Genomic DNA, 25,109 nt, shown 5'->3' on the forward strand with positions numbered 1-25,109 from the left:
AGGTCATTAGCAATGACCCCTTATTATGTAGTATGATCTTAAGGAAAGCCTGTAGATAATATTGCAAGACGTAATGCATTTACTAGGAAAAGAAGTTTGATAAATATGTCTAGAATATATATATATATCCGTCAAACGTATCGACGATATCAGTTTACTATTAACAGTTTACTAGTGCAACAACAGTACTTACTGTAATAATGAAATTCAAGACGTATTTTCTCATATTTATTTGTGTGTTTTCTGTAATCTGTAAGTATAGTCAGATTATTTTTTATACAATATTTTTATTACTAATCTGTTATATATATATACGCTTTTTGTAGATGGTACTAGCGCAAAATATAAATTTGGCAGTAAAATAAGTTTCGGTAAAGGATCATTTCATGGATCAACACATGGAAGATCACATGGAACATCACATGGAACATCACGTGGATCCTTATTTGGAACATCATATAAATTCCCATATGGCGGAACATCAAACAGAGCAAATTCTAATCAAAGAGTTCATGACTATGGAGTATCTAATAGTAAACCTTCACATTCCACAGGAAATTCTGCTGGTAATTTAATGTGTTATATAATTTAAATATGCCATATACTATAGTTTAGTTAATACAGTTATTGATCATAATTTTAGGACCAACCCAACAAAATAAAAATATTAATACCGATTTCTTAAAAGCTGAGGGTGGAGGAGCTACACGACCAGGTAAGTATTATTTTATGTATTAAGTAATATTCAGACTGTTTCATTTAACTGAAAATGATAGAATACCATAAAAAATTAAAGTTATCAAAAAGATGGTTTAGCAAAAATTGTTTAGTTCAAAGAGGGACATTATATGGTTCAAATTATCTTTTTGCACTATTAATCTACTTATGTTGAGAAATTATTAGTTTAGCAGATATCTTAACTTTAATTTACCGTATGAAAGACAAGAAAAGATGCGAGAGGGTATTCATGTGTTTACGTTATCTTTGTCTTATATGATGTCTCCTTTGAACCAAACAACTTTTGCTAAACCATCTTTTTGATAACTTTAATCTGTTGTGACATATTCTATCATTTTCAATTAAACTAAACATCTTATATATCAAATATAAAATATGAATTAAAAAATGTATGTCTTCTAATAAGTTCAAACAATGTCTTCTGGAACATCATATCCGTTCTCTACAGTAACTAATCTTATTGTACCAATTTTTGTAATACAAACTTATTGTAATATATTGTACCAAAAACTGTAACAGAAAGCAAGCAAAACTTACCTTATCATCTATCTGAGCCCCAGGAATCTAATATGAGATTTTCTGCGGGTTCACCTCAAGGCATAAATACTATAAAAAATTGGCTCATAGACCAGTTTGTAGACTACATGTGAAAATATTAATATTATAGGTCATGCAACAGTAGACCAAGCAAATCCGACCTGGAGTAATCCTTATTTAAGAGACAATAAACCAACTGTACCAGCTCAACAACATTCTCTAGCTTATCCAGAAGCTAACAAATCGCCTGTACCAAATTCTCTACCAGCTGTACCAGGCTTTCAACCACCTCCAATTGGATTCAAGTATCCACAGACTCATTCAACTAGTGGTACTTATCCTACTAATCCTATGCATATATCTTCAAATCCTATTTCTCATCCAAATTACCCAACAAATCCAATACCATCAGGAAATCCTTATTCTACATATCCCTCTTCATTCCACCCAGCAAATTCAATGCCATTAGGGAATCCTTACTCTGTACATCCTTCTGGACCTGCTTTTAATGTACCTGGACACTCTCCTTCTAATTATCCACAGCAAACACATGTACTTGCACAACCTGCAGTACAGCCATTTGTACCTGGCCAAACAATTCTAATGATGCCTGGACAACAAGATTCTGGTCGAGGTTTTGGCCAAATGGTCAAAGAGGCGCTTGTCTTTTCAACAATTAACGCAGGAGTAAATAGATTAATAAATCCTCATACACATTACGTAGAAACAAAGCCTGCTGACTCTGCCCCACCAATTCCTACAACTCATGTTACTTACAACAATCAATATTTTAATACTGTACCTGACGGCTATAACAAAATGAATTCCACAAACGTACCACAAGGAACCGAACTTCTTGCCTCTCCAACTGGACTCCCTAATTTTCCAAATGGAGCATTTACTTCAAATATAGGAGGAAATAATATCCCTTCATCAGGAAATGTGAGTCCAAACATACCAGACATTCCAAGTTCAACTACAAGACACGTCTTTGGATCAGGCATAAATGAGAATGTAATTACTTCTCCAACTGGATCTAATAATCCTGCTGATATAAACAAATCATTTGAGTATACGACCTCGGACGATGAACTTTTTAGAATATCAGAAGAGCTGTTCGCAAAAAATTCGCGCAACATGAACAACTACATAAAAATGAATTTACAGACTCGAGTTACGTCAACTAACATAACGGATGAAGCCAAAGAGCCGTGTGTATCTAATCATTGCTGACTTTTAAATAATTTGAGTGATTGTTCTCGCTTATCAATCTCTTTTTTTAGATTACTCGAAGTAGACCCAGAATTATTAGAGTATCCATCAATTTATGTAATACGGACTCTATACGATAGCTACGAGTATGATTCTCGTAAAAAATTGAATCGCAGTTTGGAAATAAGGAAACAAGAGAATCTTTTGCTCGACATCTTTCTAAACACAAACGAGATGTCAAGAGCTATGGAATGGCTAGCTGATCGTGGATTCATCGCTCCGGACGATTTCGAAAGAAAAGATGTACTTCGTCGAATTTGGTTTACTGTATTCAACGGAAGTACATGTGGATTCGAGCGTGTGTTTGCGTCTGAAAAATATGGCACAGCCATTATTGGTGTGCAAGATTGGATTTATTTCGAAAACCAAGAATCTTTGAAACGCATAGATTACATGGGCTATGTAGATAAATTGGATCTTGGAAGTGTAAATGATTTAAGAAATATTAAAGAATCATTCTTATTGAAGTAATACTATATTAGCCATTTAATATAATTATTTTTTCAGACTGCTTCGTTGGTGAAATTAAACTTCCAACAGGATGGAAACATTAGACAAAATGCAACAATATTTGTGGGTACTTTACCTGAGCTGGAGATGGCTTTGTACACAATATGCTTCTACACAAGATCGAATGATCTCTGCCCAGTTTCCCTCGGCGGCACTAAGTTCACCATTTATACGCATTCATTTGCCTATTTCGGAATCCAAATTATAGATTTCGCTTCTCCAATGTTTTAATATACAAGATATTTTATACGTAGTAATTGTTATATATATAGGGATCAATATAATGTAGGCTACATTGTTCTATACATGTAGATAATTCATTATCAGCAATAAAGTTATTAACAAAAAGAAAACATTTTATAATATTAAATTATTAACGATATTGAACTCAATAATATGAAGAAATACTTATTATAAGTAAAAAATAAAAAGATATATTTTATTTTCTTCTGGATCCTTCTCCAATTCTTTCAATTAATTTTTCAATTTTTTGGCTTGATACAATCTTAAGGCCGTAAAATTCGGTTTTTCCTGAAAAATAAAATTACAATTAATCACTGAATAGAATTTTTGTAAAAGGACGCTGGAAGGAACAGAGCCATTAAATATTTATGAAGAGCAACGTCCTTGCAGGTAGAAGTCAGGGACATGTCATTACCTTAAGAACCTCCTTCATTGCCAGTTTGTTCTATTTGATCCCTACTACTTGTTGTGAATGCATCAAAGATCAATGCGAGAGGAGAAAGCCCACGACGTATAACGTATAACTCGCTTTGCAATTCCAAACTAGTTTCAGCGTAGTTTAGTATGCGTCAGTTCACGGGAAGTCTTTTAGTAACGGATTAACCGTCAAGCAGTGCGCATCGATCATACTACGAAGAAATCCTTGATCGTGCTATCGATTTTGAATTGTAAATCAACAGCCGAAAAAGTCAGATAGCAAGAAACATGAACATCAAGATAGTTCTGATCTGCACGAGTCTCGTTTTGTTCGTGTTTGGTAAGCAAGTTTCTTTATAAATAGCATAACCAATTTAAAACGGCAAAAAGAAATCGTTCTTCCTTCACTGAACGTTTCAACTATGTGGCAATGGATTTACTGGATTTTACCTTGATGCAATATTTCACGATTCACGTTAGAATGTATTACAAGGAATTTTATGAGATTAAACTTATAAACGACCAAGTGAAAGTTCTTTAACAAAATTTGTATATAAATTTATACGCCTGTAAAATTACTGCCTATCTACAGTGTCAACACGATTAAGAATTCAAGTTTCTAAACGATATAACTGAACTGAAGGAATTCTAAAGACGGAGAAAACATTCGAGAACAGAGCATTCTATGAACTGTTTAATTGCATGTTTAACTGCATCGTGAAGCTGCAACCAAACAATTCATAATAAGTTCGCCGAGACTAAATTATTTGTGCTTGAGCGTACACACCGATGCATGCCAGCATCGTATTATGATGTATTCATTTGTCTGTAATTGATGAGTTTACAAAGAAGTCGCAAAAGATCATAACTCTTCCTAGAAAGTCGCAGCCATACGGAGGCGGGCACTGAGTCACTCAAGCAATTCCACGAAAGGTGGAATTTGTTCCGCTGATATGGTCACGAAAATCTAATTGGGTTCCGTGAAATTCGTTAGGTTGCCGTGGTTTCTATGTAAACGACTACTACTCCGATAACAGAGTCCTGATAATCAACTCCAAAGATTTTATTTGCTCCTTCAAAGTTTTATCGTAGCACTAAATGCAAGATTATCCTAAAATAACATACAGAAACAAAATATTAGCATCCTAAGGACAGTACTGAAAAACTATAGTCCCATATATTTAAAGAGCATTTAGTTTATAAAACATGGAAATTAGTTTAATACTTGACATTCAAATAGATTTAATGGAAATAATCAGGTTCGCATGTTAACGATATATCATTATTTTATTTAGCGAATTGTTAAATTGTTAGTGACTATATAGAATAATTTATCATAGATTGATAGAGAGGCTCAACAAGTGGTAGGTGGAATATTATGAATCGTGTAATATACTCGAGCACGCAGCACTCGTTATTAACAAAATTGAAATATTATTTCTCTCGAACTCTCTGACGTGGTACATTCTATTTAACCAATGGTAACTTCTGTGTGCAATACTTTAAATTTTGATGATCGCATCGCATTCTGTTCATATAGAATAATGTAGGTTTGAATACGTAATCTCCGCCAAGATTCTATTCAGTGATTTCATTCGTTTTACGCTTCGTTAATTTGATAACAGATAATTCGTTCACACAATAAGCTATATGTATATATATATATATATGTATATATATAATTTGTGTACAATTTACCGAGAATTTTCATTCAAAAATACTGCGTCGTACTTAAATTGTGGTAAATTTTCACAGTCGACATCGGAGATGGAAAATCGTCTAGACGGAGAACCGGGAGCAGTGGTTGGGGGAGTTCTGTATTTCGTTCGAGATCAACACCTCGTCCTCGTACATCTCAAACTTCTCAAAATACATACCAGCAAAGTAATCAAGGTAATTCTCGTATGAAAATATTCGACAATATATTATGTGTCCTTTGCGCTCTGCAATGGAATTAATTATCAGCAACACACGCTCGATTATCGATTAACTGTCCACGTATTCAATTTCTTTTTAACTGGTCGGTGACTTGCCAGTAGTATCGATAAGTAAACTTAGCTATTTAACGATCATAAATTACTGGTTATTTCTCGTACAGGAGGCTCCACTCCTAATAAAATAGGGTGGAACGTTGCGAACGATAAGAAACCAGCAAGTGGAACCAATATCAATACCGCGCCTAAACCATCTGCTCCTATATCCGAGCAGAGTTCTAAGACTAGCGCGACTAACGTCCAATCTGGATACAATCCTTCAGGTATCCGATACTCCTTTTAAACCGGATATTAATATAATATTCATAGACTAAAATATTTAACGGGCAATGATTTCTAGGTGGATATCCTAGTCAACCAGCCAGCAATCCTTATCATACCAACTCCAACCCAAATCTATCACCTGGGCAAGGTCATAATCCATCAATTGGGGGTTACAACCCTTCAATTGGAGGTTACAATCCAGTTGGTCAAGGACACAATCCCTCTCTAGGTCATGGTTATAATCCAGCACCTGGTCAAAGCTACAATCCTGGAATAGGAGGACATGCACCTTATCCTGGAAATCCATCTTATGGAGGATACAATCCAGGCGTTGGACAGTTTAATCCATCCATGGGACAGATGCCACAACAAACGATTCTCTTATCGCAAGGACAGAAACCTGGTATAGGGCAATTAGCAAAAGAAGCGTTCGTCTTCGCTGGTGTGAGCGCCGGAGTGAACGCAGCCGTGAATCGATTAATACCAGGAGGAATCTATGGCACGAGAGGCACTAGTAGCGGAACTGCTCCCAGTCACACCGAAATTACTTATAATAATTACTATAATAATGGAACTGCTATTGTCCCAAATTCTGATCAACCGGCAGCTGCCGCAGCTCCTGCGGCTCAACCAGCAGCTGGTTCGATTGCTCAGCCTCAACCAGCTCAATCAGCTGCTCAACCTGCTGCTGAGACATCTCAAGCTTCACAGAATAACGCAGGTACCAATGCATCACCGAATAATCAAAACTCTCAAGATTCAGCACAAAACAATCCTAATCCTCTGGGATTCGTCACCTCTAATGATGACATCAAAAAGTTAACGGAAAATTTATTCGAGAAAGAGAAGAACAGTGCTCTTAAGCATATAACGATCAATTTGCAAGGCCAGAAGAAAGATGATAGCACCAGCGACGACGCTGCTGAACCGTGAGAATCCATTTACTTTGAACTCTTAGAGTTAAAAATAAATCATAAGATGGTGTTATAGTTCCATACTCTACGTATTTCAGGTTGCTGACTGTGAATAATGAAGCTTACGAGATTCCAACCGTGAAAGCTGTGATAGCCTTACACGATAACTATGAACTTAACGTTAAAACGAAAGAGACGGTCACGTCAGAAGAGCGAAAAGAGGAATCGGAACTTCTTGATAAGATCCTAGAAACAGATGTGATGAAATCAATGATGAAATTCTTGGCCGATAAAGGATACATCCAAGATGATGAATATGAGTTTAAGGATACTATGAAGCGCATATGGTTCTCTCAATTCAAACGAATTGACGGAGATGCGTCGAGTTCCGGTTTTGAAACTGTGTTTCTAGCTGAACAGTTTGACTCAGATATAATTGGACTACATAATTGGATCTATTACGCGAAGCAAGAAGCAGAGAAGAAGGTCAATTATCTTGGATATATGAAGGAAGTCAAACTGAGTGATGTAAGTAACAACATGTAATATTCGTAAACCAACAATCAAAACAGTTCATATTGTTAATGTTCACTGCATTATGTTTTACAGAAAGGAGCAGTTTTAAAAATACGTTCATCGCTAAACGATATAGTGCAACCAGTCTCAACCATTTTTGTCGGTACATCACCAGAATTGGAATTCGCCTTGTATACGATGTGCTTCTTTACTCGGCCTAACAACCCTTGCCCAATTTCTTTAGGAGGAATTGAATTCGTGATTTTCGTGAGCAGAGTTAATTACTTTGGAAAAGATATTTTAATTTCGGGATATCCTGACATTTAATTCAGTTGAAATAAAATCTGCATTTTATAACATTTAATAGATTTTACATTATATGTTAGCTAATATAATACTGACTTATGCAATTTCGCTGAGGAGAATTGAAAAATTTGATAAAAATATGTAGAACAGAATTTAAATTGTTGCAAGTGAATGAATCTATAAATGAGTTTCCCTTTATTTAATATATAGCATACGAAAAATGTATTACTTACCTGAACAATTTTTATATGGCGTCTTTCTAAATCTGTTAGTTCCAATAGAGGTATTATGGATGGTCGTCCATGAGCACATTGAGTAGGTATCTTCGTCTTGTTTAGTAATTTCAAAAGCCGCTTACATTCTTTTAATGAAAGTGGATCTCCGAATTTTATAGCTCCTAAAATACTTTTCATTAGATGGTAGTGAATATAATGTTATAATGTACAAAAGGATGAGATTATTATTCTATCAATATTTTCTGCTGAAAAATATATACTCTGTCTATTTATACTTTACATGTTGTATATTTTGTTTATTAAATTATTTACAAAATTATAAATGAAAAAGAAAGAAAGAACATACCATGGCATGCTTCCATTGCAATTGCATTGTGAATGGTAAATGGTAAAATGTTGGTTGCATAATTGCCATCATAACTTGAGAAGTTTTGTACTAATTCATTTAAAAGATTCTGTACTTTTAACTTTAGTTTTAATTGATCATGATAGTATTTGTTCTTCCTTAAACATTCTGGCACTGCACGTATCATTACTGTGTTATTATCTATCACACTAAAAGTTACTCCAAACTTTTTTAATATCATATTATTAGATAACAGTAAATTGCAGCTACTCGCAGGAAGTTGTATGATTATAGGATCTTTTAATTTGATGGAAAACAATTGCGTTCTTATCTGTGATTCATATCCTAAAAATCAATTGCATAATCAGTGTCAGTATAGCTTTTTTACTTTATTTTTATATACAAAATTTTTGTAAAGCTTTACCATAAAGCAAATGCTCATATCTAATTCTTTCATGAATTGCATGTTGATCCATTAATAAAAGCATCTTCATATTATTTTGGGTTATTAAACCTACTATCAGTTCATTGTTTATTTGGCCTAATACCTGAAATTACACGAACAGTTGTAGTTCAACTTTTCTCACTGTAATTCCAACTATATACTTACTTTAATAAGTTTTAAAACTTTCTTATTTAACGTGAATTCACGAAATTGCTGGACAGTTTTACATGGACGTATGTCAAGTTCTTGATGAGGCAATATATCTGGAACTTATAGGGAAATGTATCATAAATAATTTCATACTATAATTCTTTGATTATATTAAAGATGTTTACTCTGCAATCCAGATTTCAATTTGATTGAACATACACTTCCATTATATTCATTTAAAATGTCTGTTCTTATCAATTTTGTGTTTCCACGTAGTAATTTATGCAATTTTTCTGGTAGGAAATCAAAATGCTTATAGAATTTTAGCGAATCATTTTCTACTTGTTTCCAATCCTTAGGATAAGACCAATTAGACCATTCAGAAAGAGTTAACTGCATACTGTTTTTGTTAAGATTATCAGTTTGTGAAACAGGTGTAACTAAATCTTCTGCAGTCAACTGTGTTTCATTACCTTTTCTAAATTCTTCTTCACATAAAGGTTTAATACCTCTTGTAAAAATATGTAATATTTTGCTCCTGATACATTCCATTAAATCTTGTATATTAGAAAATATTAAAGTTCGCTTCTTATTCTCAATAGTAAAAGTATAATTATTACACACAAGAAATAATAAAATGAAAACTGCCTCTTTCTTTGGTATATGTTCATAATGTTGTCTTTCGAAGAACTTTAATGTATTAATGAAAGTAGTTGAAATTATTTTTAAGATTAAGGGACAATGAACAAGTTTATTATTTAGAAAAATATATTGAGAAGCTGTATCTTTAGAATCAGCTAATCCAATGTATGCACAGTATTTGATATTAGGCTTCTTCATACATCTTATATACCATATTTTATGAAGTAATACTTCTAGACTATATAATGACTTAAAAATATATATTGGATTGTGTGGCTTAGTGATTATCATGTTAATTTTCTTTTGATGATCATCTCTTATGGTGAATGAAGTCTGGAAATATAAAATATATCTTAATTTGAAATACAAGGAATACCTATAAATACCAAGCATTCATTTACCTGAGGATTGGCTATGGCAATGTTTCCAATCAAATGATACATGAAAGTTATGTTCCACTTACTTAAGGATAACTCATGGAATCCATGAATGCTTACTGTAGTACCTTGAGAAGGTCTTCTTTCAATTTTAATAATTCTTGGTTCATGGTTTACTTTGAAAATCTGTGAGCATTAACAACTTGTTAGTTTCCACTTCAAATGAATTTTTAATTATGAAGATTACCTTCATATATGTTTTACGTGACAAATAATATCTAGATGTTATTATCATAGCATTAGACAATCTACGAATGTTAATAATCGTATGCTTTCTCCAGCTGCATAAATCGTATATATTTGAATAATTCAAAGAATTTTCATTATTGTATTCTGCCATCACGTTTAATCGTATTTTCGGTATTCCTATACCATTGTCTATTACTTGAATTTTACGTTGTTCAATGTGAAATCGTATTGCAATTGCTGTAGCGTTGGCGGATAAAGAATTTGACACCTGTTGAGGAGATTTATAAAAATGCCAGAAACAAAAGACAAAAGATAAGTGATACTTTATATTTGTTTAAATAGTAATATACCAATTCTAACACACAATCTGCAATATTCGTCACATTAGTAGCAGCAACAATTGACGATTCCATTTTAATACTGAACCACGTTCGCGCTATAACAATGAAGCTTTTTGCACGCCTTTGTCTCCCTCTACTAGCAATCAACAAAAGAAAAGCATCAATAACAATCTCCCGATCTTACGATCTGTTACTTAATATCCCACAACTTATTATCGGATTTAAAGATGTTTCAGAATAACATCTCTGAGAATAGAATATTTTGAAAGGAAATGAAGATTAGCTTCTATTTACTTAGTTCGACATCGTTCTTTAAAAAACTTTCGTTTTTAAAAAAACTTCTATTATTCATAGATTTCTACGCATTAGACCACTCGACAATTCTAATCTTCTTTTCTTCCATTGAGTTGCAAATTATGAGTATTATTAGATAATATCATATGATAATACTAAATGCTATTATTACCTTTACTATATGCGAATTAAAGAAGATGTTCGTAACGTGTTTAGAAATTTTGAAATGCGCCCAATTTCAGCATTCGAATAACATCTACGCATGCGTGCAGTGACCGATAAGGAAGGGTGTTGTAGTCGATAAGAAAGGAATAGTTGCCGACAGAATTCCATTATAAATGTTTATCGGTAACCGGTAACCAACGAAATTTTGATCTTTGAATTTTCTGAAAAATTCCTTTAATGTGAGTAGATTGCCTTCCATTTAAACAAAAATTACTTTCTTGTCGATGACACGTTTATACAAATTTTAGAAATGACTATAATTTCTGGTCACAGCTTTTGATAAATACCATAGATTTATTATTATTCTAGATTCTTGGACGATTTATTGAAAATCTACTCGAAATTTTGTAAGTCTACTGATGTCGATATCATTATACTTATATTCTGTAGTTATAATTATTGAATATGACGTTGAATGAAATTGTTCCTTTGTTCAGTATATTTATAAAAATTTCTTTATTTTATTGCAACTACTGAAAAATTTTCACATGTCGCTGTCGAACTTCACATAGTTGTCGGAAACGATGATTGAATGCTTTACACACATATATGCAGTAGAGCTTTACATAATTTTCGTTTTTTCCTTTATTCGACTAAAAATATTCAAACTTAATTTACGAATGTCTAGTCCTGTGCAGAGAAGGAGGGATTTATAAATTATTTCATACGTGTTTCTTCATTAAATTTTTACAGTGTATTCAAAATTACACAATTATAACGATTCTGTTAATTTTATTCGATACCTGTCCGTGAGTTACTTTCCAAAATCGGTATACTGTTAATCACATATGTTGATAATCTATAAAGGTGTCTAAATTATTCCGTTACATATAGAAAACTTAACAATCGTGACGGATATGTCAAGATCTTTTATCTCACGATTAACTTAATTTCTTTTTGAATCGCCATTAATCGTCGTCGATCTACGAGTTTTTCTTTTATAATCTTCATTATGAAATATCTTTCAACTATAGTTTTCGTTTCATCTTCGTCTCTTTCTCTCTCTCCCTCTCGCTCACCCTTTCTCTCTTGATCCGAACATTTAACAAACACAAAGAAACTTAATTTATATAAAATACGTAATGTTACATACGCTTATGGATATGTAACGCGTTTAAGAAGCTTCTTCGTTTTTTTTTACCCGTTGTCATACATATCAATACAATCGATATTGTTACAATAATTATTACGTCCAACAGAACAACATTTTTACAACGTAGAAAACGCTCATCGAAATACGGTGAGAATCACGCAAACTAGTCGCAACATAACCGTCGAATTTCGTTTATACACGCGTTATCGAGTGTTACACACGTGTACATATTATATACAATGCAAATGACAAGGTATCACTTAAGAACGTCGACATTTTAATTATTGCTATGATCCGCAAAACGATAGTGTTACGGGTTTCTGATGAATTTGGAAGATTTCACGAAAAACTCTCTTCGGATAGCAGACGTAATTTTCTTTACGCGTACAACATATTACAAATAAAATGGCATTTGAAATAGAAAAGTGATGTATGCTCATCTTAATTCTAACAGTTATTCGACATTCGAAGATATTCGAGCTGTTAAACGAAAAAAGATATGTAACATTTTAATAGTCGATAATCTTTAAAATTAAGCGCCAAGAAACATTATCATCTTCTATTGCAAATACTATTTTACGGGCCTATGATGTTCAATACTGGTTGCACGTCGCCCCTTCCTTCGCAAAAATGATCACTTTTTTTAATCGTTAGAAAAATATGGAGATCAACGAAACGAAATGATTTCGTTAGAAAAAGAAACGCGTTCAAACATACAACTTGTAGCGAAATTAACAGCATACTTTCTTCGCACCTAGAACGCTATTAATTATAGTCCTCCAATATTATTCACCTGGGACTGGTCGCACGTTAAACATCGAGGAAGTGAATAGGAAAAAAGAAAAATCGGTAATAGTATAAAAGGAAGTTTGTTTTGCATTTGTCGGAGCCAAGCGAGCTCGGAAACACAGTATTTTTAATGCTACAACTTAGTAATAATCTACACGTAGAAAAGCATTTAAACGTCGAATTCAAGCTCGCCGTCTATAATAATAGTATAATGGCTTTATTGTAGTAAAATTATAATAATAACAATCACATATGGTGTTATCTATCAACGAGATGTTACACGCATGTTTAAAATGATGAGGCATAAATAATTTAGACGCATCGTGTGCTCGACGTCGTAGTGCTTAGAAATCATGTAACATTAAAAATATATATATATATATTTATATATATTTATATATATATATTTATATGTATAATATATATATAATATGTATAAATTGTTGAGTTATTTCCTATAAATATTTTCTAAAATCTGGCTTGGCAAATTAATCACTTAGAAACAAATTCACAATTTTCATTAACTTTAGGCACCAATGGTATGCAGACCCTGTCTTTGGTACATACGACCGATTCGATTTTATCATATATCTGAACGTTAGAAGACATCAATTGGTTTTGTCTTCCATTCATTAGAAGATTTCTTTCGTTTATCAAAACACCAGTTACTCGTTCCTTCGTTTCGTTTGTTCGTTTCACATTGTTCGTTACATCGTCAGTTTGAACTTTGTTCCATCGCGGTACCAAGGAATCACTCGGATTCCTCTTTCTTCCCTCTCTTTCTTTTTTTTTTTTTTCTTCTTTCTTTCTTTTCAATTAGTAAAACGACACAGTCCTTAAACACGTCCGATAACAGAAACTCAGTCTTCTTCCTTCTTTTCTGGCTTCAACTCGACCATTGCGTGCAGTTCTTCCGGACTGTACCTACAAACGACCGATCATACTATAGAACATGAACATCGTTATCATCTTAACCGATTATCGTCGACTACTCTCAACAGAAACGAAAGATCAGAGAGCATCGTATGTATCGTACACTTACCCTAAGAGACTCTGTAAGTCACAGACAAAGCGGTAAACGTATCGTTTGCCGGCTGTTTTATGTATAATATTCTTGTCGTAATAATAACGGAGACCACGGCTCAGCTTCTCGTAGTTCATTTTAGGCTTGTTTTTACGGATGCCCCAACGACGTGCTACTTCGTCCGGATCCGTCAGCTTGAACTCCCAGCCATCGCCAGTCCACGAGATAAAGCCCTGACACGATTTGTCTGTTAACAGCTCTAACAGAAATTGCCAGAGTTGAATGGGACCGGAACCGGTAAAACAGGGTCCAGTGCCTGTTAACATTAGAAAGTAGCCCTTCCTTAGAACAAACCTTTTCTAAAAATTCGAACGAATCGTATTCTAACTCGCGAGCGATTAATTACTTGTATAACCGGGGATCATCGCGCTCTGCAACAGAGGTTTCTGATCAGCATTATTTCCGATAGACGAGGGATGATGAGAGTTGGAAGAGTCTCTTGGACCAAGACCAGCTAAGAATGCCGGATGATGAGATAGATGTTCGAGAGGGCCGACTCCCCATTGATCACCGCCAACGCCGCCACCTCCTCCTCCGCTTCCGCTTCCTGGAACCGTTTGGAATGGCGTAGCGTCGTATTGTCCGTAACCACCGCTCTCGCTGTATCCTTCGTGGTAGCGACCTAGGTTGCAAATCACCGATTATAATCGTTGAACGATCGCTCAAATATCATTAAACTCTACTGTTCTCCTTGTTATTTCTGCTTCTTCTTCTTTTCGTTCCTATCTTCTATCTCTATATATTTCTTTAGATATTCTTCCTTTGAACACCTTGTTCAGGAAAAAGAATATGAAAAAAACAAGAAGCAAATATATCCAAATATTTTAATGACCGAAAGCAAAAACATTTCAACGAGGTCTAAGGATACTGATCGATTCGATAACATTTATACTGAACTGCATTAAATTGCAGATAATATAGATTGGAGAACAGCAGCTTGAAGTTTCTTAAACGACTGAGATTACCTCGAGGATAATTTTTAAACGGCGATGGCTGATACTTCGGCTCGATTTGAATTCCACTGGCGCTGTAAAATTCCGGCGAGCCATCCAGGTTGAAAGGATGCGGCGGTTGGTGATCCTGCGGCAGACTGTGATACTCGGACGCCTCATCGTACCCGGAATAATGTGCCGGAGTCATGTAGCTCTCCGTCGCCGTTTGACTAACCCTTAAGTCACTCTCGTTAGTCCCTGTACCCGTGAGATCGTTGCCACTCGTTAACCCTGCTCCACCCCCTTGTAGGTGCTCCGTTATATGGTGGTTGCCGTAATTCGCTGATCGACAATCACAAACCACATTCAAAATCTACCATCCTCCTTTTGAAATATCGATAAGTCCACGAAATATTCGTTCCATTTTCCGCTACTTACACTCCGTCTTCAGCTGGTTCAAGTTCCGTAGATGTATGTACGCGTTGTTCGCGTTATTGTTATTATTATTGTTGTTGTTGCTGTTCGGAGTACTGGAATGGGAGTTGGGCGCTTGAGCGTTATGGCTGTGAGGTGGCGGCGAGGTTTCATCCCTCTGATTCTCGTCTTGGCACACGGGACTGCGTAGATGATTGTAACCTCCTGAAGAATATCACCACAAAAGCAAAACGCGTTACGTATGTTTCTAAAGATCTCTGTGCTTTGCGAAATACTTTGCGAATTACTCGAAATCGATCGATCGAAACGGGGACGATGATTTCGTTCAAGCGAATTTGCCTGGCTTTTTATTTTTTATTCTCTTTTTCCCAACGACACAAGGTGTCGAGATAGAACGATTTCGATGGGAGCGGTGGAGATTCTTAAGTGTCATATGACGAGGGTTAATGGAAATTCTAATTCCGTGGTTTCTGTACGTTGCTAATTCCCATCGTCGTCGTGTCTCCGAACTCTGCTTCCGCTCGAAGGATCGCGGATTTTCGCCGACCGGCGTGCGATTTCGATCGTTTCGACTTTTCGCTCGGGCCGGGAGGATTCGCAGCCAAGTGTCGCGATGGGAAATCGTTGGAACCTGCGGAGTGCACGGTGTCACGAGAGGCACAGAGTCTGCAGGGAGGAACCGCTGACACGTGGGCGGCGCGCATCTCGACGATTGGCCCGAGCCAACTCCGCCTATCCTCGACTTCCTTTCCTCGGCCACGAGAAACCCGTCGCGCGTCCATTACGGAGGCTGCGACCCGCTTCGTCCTCGTCCGATCGACCACGGACGCGATAGCGCTTATAAAATCATCGTCCGATCGTTTGATCTCGCGAGGTCCGAGAGAAGATCAGGCAATCTCAGGAGATCGGTTCGAATAGCTTTGACGTACAAGTTCAAAGATTTATTCATTTATTTAAACGGATAATAAGTTCTTCGGTATATGTGTATCGAGAGAGATAGAGAAATTGGAAAGAAACGAATGTAAACAAATTACATCACGCCTGAAGTTGAAGAAAGATCATCGCTATACATTAACTTTAGCGATTATCCTATGAATACAATTATGCTTATGCCAGAGAATTCTGTGAGATTGTCGTCTAACGATCGTAACAATTTTTATTTTGTCGCGATGTAATGTTTGCCAACGTCGCATATGTAAAAAAATCATTGTACTTCAACCGACTGTTATTTATGTTTTGTTTTTTACTCTCTAATTACATTATAATATATTATAATTATATTAATGTAAACGGAACAGATGCGATTTATTTATATCCTGCTATCTACTCGCTCATGTATGCATTCATATATATATAAATGATTTACTGAGAAATAAAGTAAAACAAGCGTCGATGTCTGTCTCTATATACCTTTATTTCTGAAAAAAAAAAAAAAAATGATTAGAATTGAAAATATTGGATTATATAACCAGAAAACTACGCACGAAAGTGCTACGAAAACGAGGGGGTATACCAACTGGACCCAAAGCGACCCATTATGGGACGCCGCTAAGAGGAACAAGCGTTGAGGAATAAGCGATGCCTGATCGAGGGTCTCGTAGCACGCGAGTTTTAAGGCGAGCTAAGATTCCATAAGCTAAGATAAGATAAGAAAGCTATTTACAATGCCGTTTAGTGATTTGCGAGGGAATGTAAGATCGAGCATCTTCCGTCTACGTTCGAGAGACTCAGACGCAACAGACGTTCAACAAAGGCCAGAGTAATCGTAATCAACGTTAGAGACGCGTGTCAGCTTAAAACACGTGGCCTGGCATAAAAATCTATACGCAGTACACGTTCTAAATTGATAATGTGACGAGAATGGTAAGATGACCAGATGGTAGAACAGTAGTTCTAAGTGAGGCTTAACCAACGCACGATACACGATACGATCTAACGGTGTTGACGTTCTTAAAAAAAACTTACACGCTCTATGTAATGTAACCAAGAAGCTCGAGCGCACTACTGTCAGTGGCAACCTTGATGATGTGAGAAGCGAATGATAGATCAGTCGAGAAGATTACACCAAGGTCCCGAATAGTTGTTGTAGACGAGAGAAAGGGACCGTGCACGGTGTAATTATTTGAATTGAACTGAGATACTAGCTCGAGAGAAACGAATGACCGGGTATTTCTTCAAGTTAAGTATAAATAGACGACTGCACGTGCAGCAAGCTTGTGAATGTCATTCCGAGTAAGTTTATAGCTGACAGGATTATCAATAACGTGATATAATTTCAAATCATCCATAAATAGAAGAGGAAAAAAAGAGAGTAGGAGAAACAAGTATGTATATCGTCGATAAATAAGCTGTAGGATAGAGCTGATATTTGAATATTTTACGAAGATATTTCATCGCTTTTGGGGTTTGGAGTTTGCAGCTTTTTTGTTATTATTTAGCAATAAATTAACATTTTACACGCACGTGTAAGAGTCGTTTTATCGTAATACGCTTCTTTTATTGGATATTGCGCTCGTTTCGTAGTAATTTCTACCACGTCACGGATGGTAAATATGTAATTAAGCGATGGATTGAAACAACACTGGGAATACTCTGTTCTCACTGTCGCACAGTGCGATGGAAGGCGCGTATCCTGGACAAAGTTTTATAACTTTCGTCGCCTTTGCGATAAGGATATTCAACAGACGAGGTCCCTAATTAATATAAAACATGCTGCGATTTGCATCAAAATAATTCACTTCTCGCGCACAATGCTGCCACGGTGCGAGTTTGCGACAGAAGAAAAATCGAAATTGCGAAATATATTTGAAATTGTAATTACGATATGTGAAATAACGCATTGCAAATAATAATTTCATGTTGTAGATTATAAACGTACGCAAGTGGAAAAATATAAGTAATAAACGTATACGAGTACATAACGACTGAAACTTTCGCGATATTGTTTAAAAATTAGCAATAAAACAAAGATATTTATCGTTAAATTATCGACGACAGATTAGCCATAATCTGATAAACGAATTTTCCCTCGAGTTCGTAAATTTTAATACCGCGCGAAGGACGAACATCCAATAAACCGCAATTTGTAATAATTCTCTGGACTTTTGGAAAAATATTCGTTACCTTTCCTTATTGCAGATTTTCGAAAAAAGTCATGCAACATTAAAATTTACTCTATGCTTGATACGAGATAATAGAAAGCGCAAGTTATATTGCGCAGCTTATTTTAAATTTGATTTTATAAGAGAAGCAAAAATTATAAGATTTAATTGTTTTATTCGAGCTTAAATATTATCGCACATGTAGAAGTTATAAAACTTGTGGAAGATTCATTAAAATAAGAAATATCCTGTCCGCGATTCTTCGTAGCAAATATTTTATCAAAACGCCTCTTATTCGCGTTGTTACAGAAACAACTACCGAATTACGATAATTACACTCTTTCGTTGCCTCGATATTTGCAGTAGCAAACAAAAGTTTAAGACGACTACCTTTCCGATAGTTAATGCTACACCATATTATTAAGAAATAATTAACACTTCCAAGTTTTCCTTACAGTGACACACATGTATCTACCAATGGTCACGAAACCATTATTAAGATACGAACAATACTTGTTAGGATGAATACGAAATGTATGAGACGATTCGATGTTGCATTTAAAACATTAAATGTCATAAAATTAAACTAATGTTTAAGACGAACATTCGAACAAAGTGATGCTTCGAATTAATCGAACGATAATAAGCCTATTTAACATGACGTATTAAACTTATAATAGCAATTGTTACATTTAAGGAGGTATATCACGTAAAGAGAAAAAGACTATAGAAAGAATATAGCAAATACGCATATTATTGGAAGATTTGAGACAGTTTGTAAGTAGGCATGGTAGCTATAAATTTCGAAAAATTGGACGCTATTACGACGAATCAAAAAGCTACAGCCAAATTGGACCACATCCGAAAACGATCATTTTCGAACGGCTACGCTGTTGATATTCAAAAAGAAATTTGCGCCATGAATAATTTCGAGCCTCAAAGGACGCGTGTTTCGGAAGAAACAAGTACTTAGTTGGTTGTAAAAATCGAAAGTTGGCAATTGCTATCGCCGAAGCATTAAAGCACTGGACAGTACAAGATTTGAGGAAAGTGATATTTTCCGACGATTCGAAACTCAACAGAGCGTTACGATAGGATGGAGTTCGATAGCGAACAACTGCGGATTAGTGTTTATTTAATATCCATAACATAACGTGATAATCAATCAATCAGGAATCTAGCCTTATGCTTCTATTTGCTATTGTCTGCATAAATAGCACTTGTCATTCATCTTTTACTAAATTCTTTAAATTTTATGTTGATAAATACCGCCGTCTAGATGTTAAAACATAATTGCAACACATTATCGGGGAAATTAATTACATCGGATATGAAAAGAACGGATTTTTGTCGTTTCATTCCAGTTACTGATAAGATCAAGAGCGTTAGGCTTCGCGAATCCGGCTCCGCGAAGATAACAGTACACGCGTACATAATCTGCTTTCGATTATGCCTTTTGTGGGGGACGTTTGACGTTTCAATAACGTTTCGTCGATATACTGAACGCTTGTGTGAGATTTCATTGCTAAAAATCGCACTTCACATGCAAACGATCTCCGTTCCATTAAGAAGCTACTATAAATAAGCTCGATAAATAAAACATTGAACCGTTCCTAAATGTCGCAGTTAGCGTGACTTCTTATCGTATCCGTTGGTTATATAACACCGGATTTTAATTAAACAATTTTCTTTTCCAATGAATTCTGCTCGCGCTTCGCGGCCATAAAAAATCGCTAATTATTCCGAGCAGCTTGGTAGCAAGGCTCGCGATTCCACGGCATCCCCCGACGTCGTGCAGGACAATGGCTTCTGGCGGATTATCATAATCCACTGGCTAAGCGTCGCGTTGCGTGAACACACGGAATTACAATGTGCACGATATGTGTGACCAGCCGACGTTCCCACACTTATCCTTTTTAACGGCAAGGAAAACAGGTGGCCCGGCACTCGACCCGTAACGAACAGCTATCGTTCGCGACACGAATAATGGGTCCACTCGCGTTAACGAACTTCCACGATCGTCGGAGATATGATAGATATCTAGCCGTGTCGATCGGTTGCAAAAGCCACTGCGGATTGTAAAATCGATTCATCTAGTTTGCAGTTAAGTGGAAGCGCAATTAATCGTAGGTTCGTTGGAACAATTGTCTGTTCACACGACAGAGGAACGATATCGTTTGTAAACGGTATAAGGGTGCAATGATATGTATTTAATATAGATCAGTAGATGCAGGGTATCTAGATTAGTATATAGATCTTCTTAGTTAATATGTTTTTTTGTAATAGAAAGGTGGAAGAAGTCGAAGCTTTCGAAGATTTGCTAGATATCAAAATTATCACACTAAACGAAAATCGTTCAAAGCATTCGAGTCCTAAGCAGCGAATCTAAATCTAAGAAAATAAATCTCTCGCCCTAACGTTAGAATCACCGAGGTAGAATTTTAATAGTCTTGAAATGATTCAATCAATTACAATTCGTAGTGAAAGTTAATTTCCAAATTATCCCGTATGTCCCATTAACGTTGGTTCTACGTTAATGAACAAATTTCCGAGTTCTCATGTACTCTGTTACTAAAACAATGGTCCTGTAACAACGAGTCAAACAAATTCTGTCCAGCGCAAGGCGCAAGGCAAAGAAACCTCTCGCTCGGTAGACACCACCGTAAAGGGTCAAAGAGTGTAACGACACGCGGAATTATCATATAAGTCCAGGCGGGTTCTCATAGGTTCGCGGGCAAGTCGGTTCGAGGAACGTCGACGTTAATGGGGGCCCAAGGGACGGACCCTTGCGCACACCACCTACACCTGCATGGGTTGGCGTGTAGCTGCACCTCGCACCCCATTTCATGGACGGTGAGCGTGGGAGTGCAGCTTCGAGTCGGCCCTCACGGCGTGCCACGCGCACGCATACACCTAAACGCCGAACACACACGTAAAACCATGAACACTTTGCTCGTGTGCTCCTCCACGAGGTACATGTTTTCATGCTACCTAAATGCACCCTCTTCTCGCGTTCCTTCCTCCACGATCCTTCCTCTCCACCTCTTCTTCTACCTCTTCTTCTTCTTGTTCTTCTGCTTTTTCATCTTCGTCGCCGTCTTGAGCCGCGACTCCTAAAGAGGGGGGCAGAGCAACGAAACTATTCCGAAATTCCTGAAGCATTCAGGCCGCGCGTTTGTTCACACGGATGAACAATTGAAGCCGGAGCAGGCAATTCTTTTTTCTTCCTTCGCGTTTGTCTTGATCGCTTTTCTTTCACATTGGCTCTCGTTCTTCTTTTTCTCCAAAGTTCAACCGGGCTGGCATACTTTTGGGCGGTTCTGGAATTTCGGCCTCGGAGTCTCGTTGAATTTGCAAACCAGGGCTTCCTCTTTTCAGTTTTCCTTTTCCAAGAGCGTTCGAACGTTCTTTGTATTTTGCACCTCTGATATTACCTCCACGGTATTGCATGATTCTCGCTGGCAGGGTGCATTAACGTAATCCTTGGATGATTAATTCCAAGTTCGCGGGTTCTTTGTTATCCAGAGTGGATTATGACACGCTATCTCTATATATATGTATATATATATAAGTAATCTACTTCCTGATCTGGATGTTTTTAATCCTAATTATAACTGAGCTTCCCATGGAACTATTGCTCCTTTCGTATCTCTTCCTATTAAAAATCACTCGAGTCGTTTAACTAACTTCCAATTGTAAATACCAACGATGAATTATTTGTATGTTCCACGATACCGAAGGAATGTACGAATAGGAAGGGCGTTGGAACGTAACCTACAGAAAGTGTTGGCAAATCGTGACCTGCGTTTTGTATGGTATTTCCCCTGGACCCAGAGGAGCTATAGACGAAGAAGGCAAGAAGGAATTCGTGCTGCCTGTTTTAATTTTCTTTTCTTTCGTATAGACATTACTTCCATCGACAGTGCGTTTAAGCCTCAAATGATAGAAAAAGAAAAATTACGGTTGATTATTGTTTCTGATTCATATCGGAGAAACACGGATTATACATAGAAATTCTTCCAAAGAGAATATCGATGCAGTAACCCGATAATAAACTAAAATATCATAAAGAACTAAGCATTGCAGTAAAGTTTAAAAAAATACGGACATGTAAGTGTGTAAGCAACGTTCAAGTCACATGACGTCATAGAGAGTGAAGAGAACTAAACAAATCTATTATTAGACCACGGATGTTTATGCGTTTATGAGAAATTATAAGATGCAAAAATATACGAAATATCTAAAGTCATTCAGTTTCTATCTGCATACGAACATTTTCTGATAATTTACCACTTCGATATTTTTCATCGCATACCTTCTATAGCGGTACACCCTTTACCCGTGTAGCTCGTTGCTTCGTCGATAAACAAATGATAAGATCTACGAATGAAATACGAACTCTGTACTGGAATTCAATCCAGAAGAGAAAGCGCCTGGTAAGAGAGAAATAAACGAGTGGAATGACGAAGAAGAAGAAGAAAAAAAAGAAGAAGATAGTTTCGAGGGAGCAAATGTAGCCACCAGCCAGACGCGTATCAGCTGTGGAACAGGTGCCAAGGGCTGGTCCGCAAGCAACGAGTAACGGCGAAGCAACGCAAGGCAGCCAGCAAGCAAAACGTGGTCAGCAACGCAGGCCACGAGGCACGCGCCAAATCGAATGAAACGCCAGTCGGCCTGCACAGCTGCTGCGTGTATATAAGCCGAAGAAGAGAAGAACACGACGACGAGGAAGAAGGAGAAAAAGGAGTAGACCGGCGGCCTCTTGAAAATTAAAACCTGCCCCGCGACGCTTTCATCGCCGGAAGCCTATTATCTTTTTCTTTCTCTGGAGCCCGCCGATTCTCCTCTTCTGCTCCTTCTTCTCGCGGCCCGTATCGGAATCTTTTTTAGATACAGAAGATTCGATTTGATCTTTGGCCGAAGCTCCAGGCACTGGATGACGCAGGTGTAGGACTAGATTCCTTTCGAAGAAGTTTCATTCGTTTAGTTTCTTTTTATCAAATGCGATAGAAATAGGGCCGAAGCATGAAACTCGTACCGAAGAAAGAGAGCCTTCGTACTTTACAAAAATGCATCTATAAAATTACTATGAGAGAAATTACGAATCATTTTGACGGTCATGGTGATTCTAGTACCAATTTTTTGATTTCTTAAGTAATTCTTAGATCTTGTATTAAGAAACAATGTGTGCTGTTAGCGCAAATAGTAATTCATTGCGAATACTCGATATTGGAAACAGGGGTAGATTTACTCTGACGCTAATGACACTGTCATGGGTCTCCGAAACGTTACGGCGGCCACAAAAGAATAATAAATGATTATCATAATTACGTAAAATACATTTGTTAGTGTGCAAAGACTGTAAAATTTTAGTTTAACTAATATAACGATTATTCGAGACGAGCACTCGATGGGCCCACTCTTCACCATCTAACTATGAGCGAATATCATATTCTGACAGATTAGCCAAAAGATTTTTAAACATTAACAATGTAAATATCAATTATATTAAATACTAATTTCCTATCGATTCAACAACCACCGATTCAGCCAGGCTAAATGGTTTTAAATTTCATTTAGTTCAGGAGCCCAAAAATCGTTATGAGCTGCAGGGCCTCAAATGGCTAAATCATTTATCGATTGGAAATGTCCCGGCTCGGTAAGTGTTTCATACTAGAATTATGCTAAAATAACGAATTAAAAGAATTAACAAATTACCTTACGGCAGAAATACTTTGACGAGGATTGAGACAGGTATTAAATAGCTCATGGCTAATGAATATCGGGCTCTTTCCAACTGGCAAACCAAAGATCGAATAAGAGTATTAGTGGAGGAAATAATGAATTTGCTTTCGTGCTAGTTGACACGCTCTGAGCTGCTTTGTATGCGAATAAACGACATTCGAGGTACGCTGCGAATTCAATGAATCGGGACTGTTATTTTCCCCCCTTTCCATCCTTTTCCTTCTTCGTCGAAATCATGTGCTTACGCATTCACTAGGCCCTTATCAAGATAATAAGAAGATCAAAGGATTATTTAAAAATTGCTAGTGCGCAGGCAACGATAAGAGATCAATCGCTCTGTCTGAGTCTGGCATTTTATCGACGTTTACGATAGCAGCCTGACAAGCCTCGAAGTAAATGTAAAAAAATCCACGATAATTTCGTCTATCTAAATCATGACAGAAGATGAGTAATCCAAAAGTCAAATATTTAAGTAAAAAGCAAGTACACTTATATATCTCGGAAACAGTATAAATGTTCAACAGATTCATAAGAATTGGCAATAACAATATCTAATTTTGATATTTATTTTACGATAACAATGGTAATAATGATGATAATAATAATAATAATAATAACAATAATAAGTTCAAGGAACTAATAACGCGCCATCAGATTAGCATTGTTCTCGCAACAGAGAAACAAATCTTAACGTACAAGACAGAAAAACAGAATAAAAACAAGACGTTGACGCGCGCGAATGTCGCGATGAAACGAGGATGATGAAAAACGCGAGAGGCGTGCGCGTAAGAACGCGGTGACAATTGTACGATAGAACGAGACTCGGAGAAAAAGTAAAAAAGTAAAAAAGAAAAAAAAAAGTCGTCCTCGACGACAACGAAATCGCGCATTGTTCGGTAGACCGGTGACCTGCG

General features: G+C 36.5%; 4 protein-coding genes across 10 annotated transcripts in view; 2 read left to right on the top strand and 2 right to left on the bottom strand.

Annotated features, from left to right (window-relative positions):
- Positions 1-92: 92 nt before the first annotated feature.
- Positions 93-3,410, top strand: LOC122571345 (poly(U)-specific endoribonuclease homolog). The gene is made up of 6 exons (XM_043734969.1): positions 93-252; positions 327-566; positions 644-715; positions 1,406-2,486; positions 2,559-2,973; positions 3,055-3,410. Exons 1-6 carry the CDS (start codon positions 201-203, stop codon positions 3,286-3,288), a joined length of 2,094 nt encoding a protein of 697 aa, XP_043590904.1. The 5' UTR covers positions 93-200; the 3' UTR covers positions 3,289-3,410.
- Positions 3,411-3,860: 450 nt separating this feature from the next.
- On the top strand, positions 3,861-8,226 carry LOC122571349 (poly(U)-specific endoribonuclease homolog). The gene is made up of 6 exons (XM_043734983.1): positions 3,861-4,057; positions 5,473-5,610; positions 5,816-5,974; positions 6,052-6,904; positions 6,988-7,417; positions 7,499-8,226. The coding sequence occupies exons 1-6, from the start codon at positions 4,006-4,008 to the stop codon at positions 7,730-7,732; spliced, it is 1,866 nt and encodes a 621-aa protein (XP_043590918.1). The 5' UTR covers positions 3,861-4,005; the 3' UTR covers positions 7,733-8,226.
- A 23-nt stretch (positions 8,227-8,249) lies between these two features.
- On the bottom strand, positions 8,250-11,312 carry LOC122571360 (DNA mismatch repair protein MutL-like). Its single transcript, XM_043735001.1, has 7 exons — positions 10,507-11,312; positions 10,155-10,424; positions 9,932-10,093; positions 9,074-9,863; positions 8,904-9,007; positions 8,718-8,841; positions 8,250-8,638 (listed from the first exon to the last, which is right to left on the bottom strand). The coding sequence occupies exons 1-7, from the start codon at positions 10,567-10,569 to the stop codon at positions 8,256-8,258; spliced, it is 1,896 nt and encodes a 631-aa protein (XP_043590936.1). The 5' UTR covers positions 10,570-11,312; the 3' UTR covers positions 8,250-8,255.
- Positions 11,313-13,696: 2,384 nt separating this feature from the next.
- The window catches only part of LOC122571346 (ETS-like protein pointed), a 142,172-nt gene continuing 130,759 nt past the window's right edge, over positions 13,697-25,109 (bottom strand). For all 7 annotated transcript variants that reach the window (XM_043734970.1, XM_043734975.1, XM_043734973.1 and 4 more), the window contains 5 exons: positions 15,353-15,553; positions 14,948-15,256; positions 14,329-14,604; positions 13,941-14,238; positions 13,697-13,822 (listed from right to left, as the gene is read on the bottom strand). In XM_043734970.1, the coding sequence (XP_043590905.1) occupies positions 13,759-13,822; positions 13,941-14,238; positions 14,329-14,604; positions 14,948-15,256; positions 15,353-15,553 (1,148 nt within the window). In that variant the 3' untranslated portion in view covers positions 13,697-13,758. The remainder of the gene's footprint in view (positions 13,823-13,940; positions 14,239-14,328; positions 14,605-14,947; positions 15,257-15,352; positions 15,554-25,109) is intronic.

The sequence above is a fragment of the Bombus pyrosoma genome, linkage group LG10, assembly GCF_014825855.1.
Source record: "Bombus pyrosoma isolate SC7728 linkage group LG10, ASM1482585v1, whole genome shotgun sequence".
In the NCBI taxonomy this organism is placed as follows: Eukaryota; Metazoa; Arthropoda; class Insecta; order Hymenoptera; family Apidae; genus Bombus; species Bombus pyrosoma.

Excerpts from the sequence above, each read along its gene's own strand:
- LOC122571345 (XM_043734969.1), top strand. The coding sequence starts at position 201 with ATGAAATTCAAGACGTATTTTCTCATATTTATTTGTGTGTTTTCTGTA. Across the intron at positions 567-643 it reads TTCCACAGGAAATTCTGCTG|GACCAACCCAACAAAATAAA; the intron begins GTAATTTAATGT and ends TCATAATTTTAG. Across the intron at positions 2,487-2,558 it reads ACGGATGAAGCCAAAGAGCC|ATTACTCGAAGTAGACCCAG; the intron begins GTGTGTATCTAA and ends CTCTTTTTTTAG.
- LOC122571349 (XM_043734983.1), top strand. The coding sequence starts at position 4,006 with ATGAACATCAAGATAGTTCTGATCTGCACGAGTCTCGTTTTGTTCGTG. Across the intron at positions 4,058-5,472 it reads TCTCGTTTTGTTCGTGTTTG|TCGACATCGGAGATGGAAAA; the intron begins GTAAGCAAGTTT and ends AAATTTTCACAG. Across the intron at positions 7,418-7,498 it reads AGGAAGTCAAACTGAGTGAT|AAAGGAGCAGTTTTAAAAAT; the intron begins GTAAGTAACAAC and ends TATGTTTTACAG.
- LOC122571360 (XM_043735001.1), bottom strand. The coding sequence starts at position 10,569 with ATGGAATCGTCAATTGTTGCTGCTACTAATGTGACGAATATTGCAGAT. Across the intron at positions 10,094-10,154 it reads CACGTAAAACATATATGAAG|ATTTTCAAAGTAAACCATGA; the intron begins GTAATCTTCATA and ends TAATGCTCACAG. Across the intron at positions 8,842-8,903 it reads AAGTTTTAAAACTTATTAAA|GTATTAGGCCAAATAAACAA; the intron begins GTAAGTATATAG and ends GTGTAATTTCAG.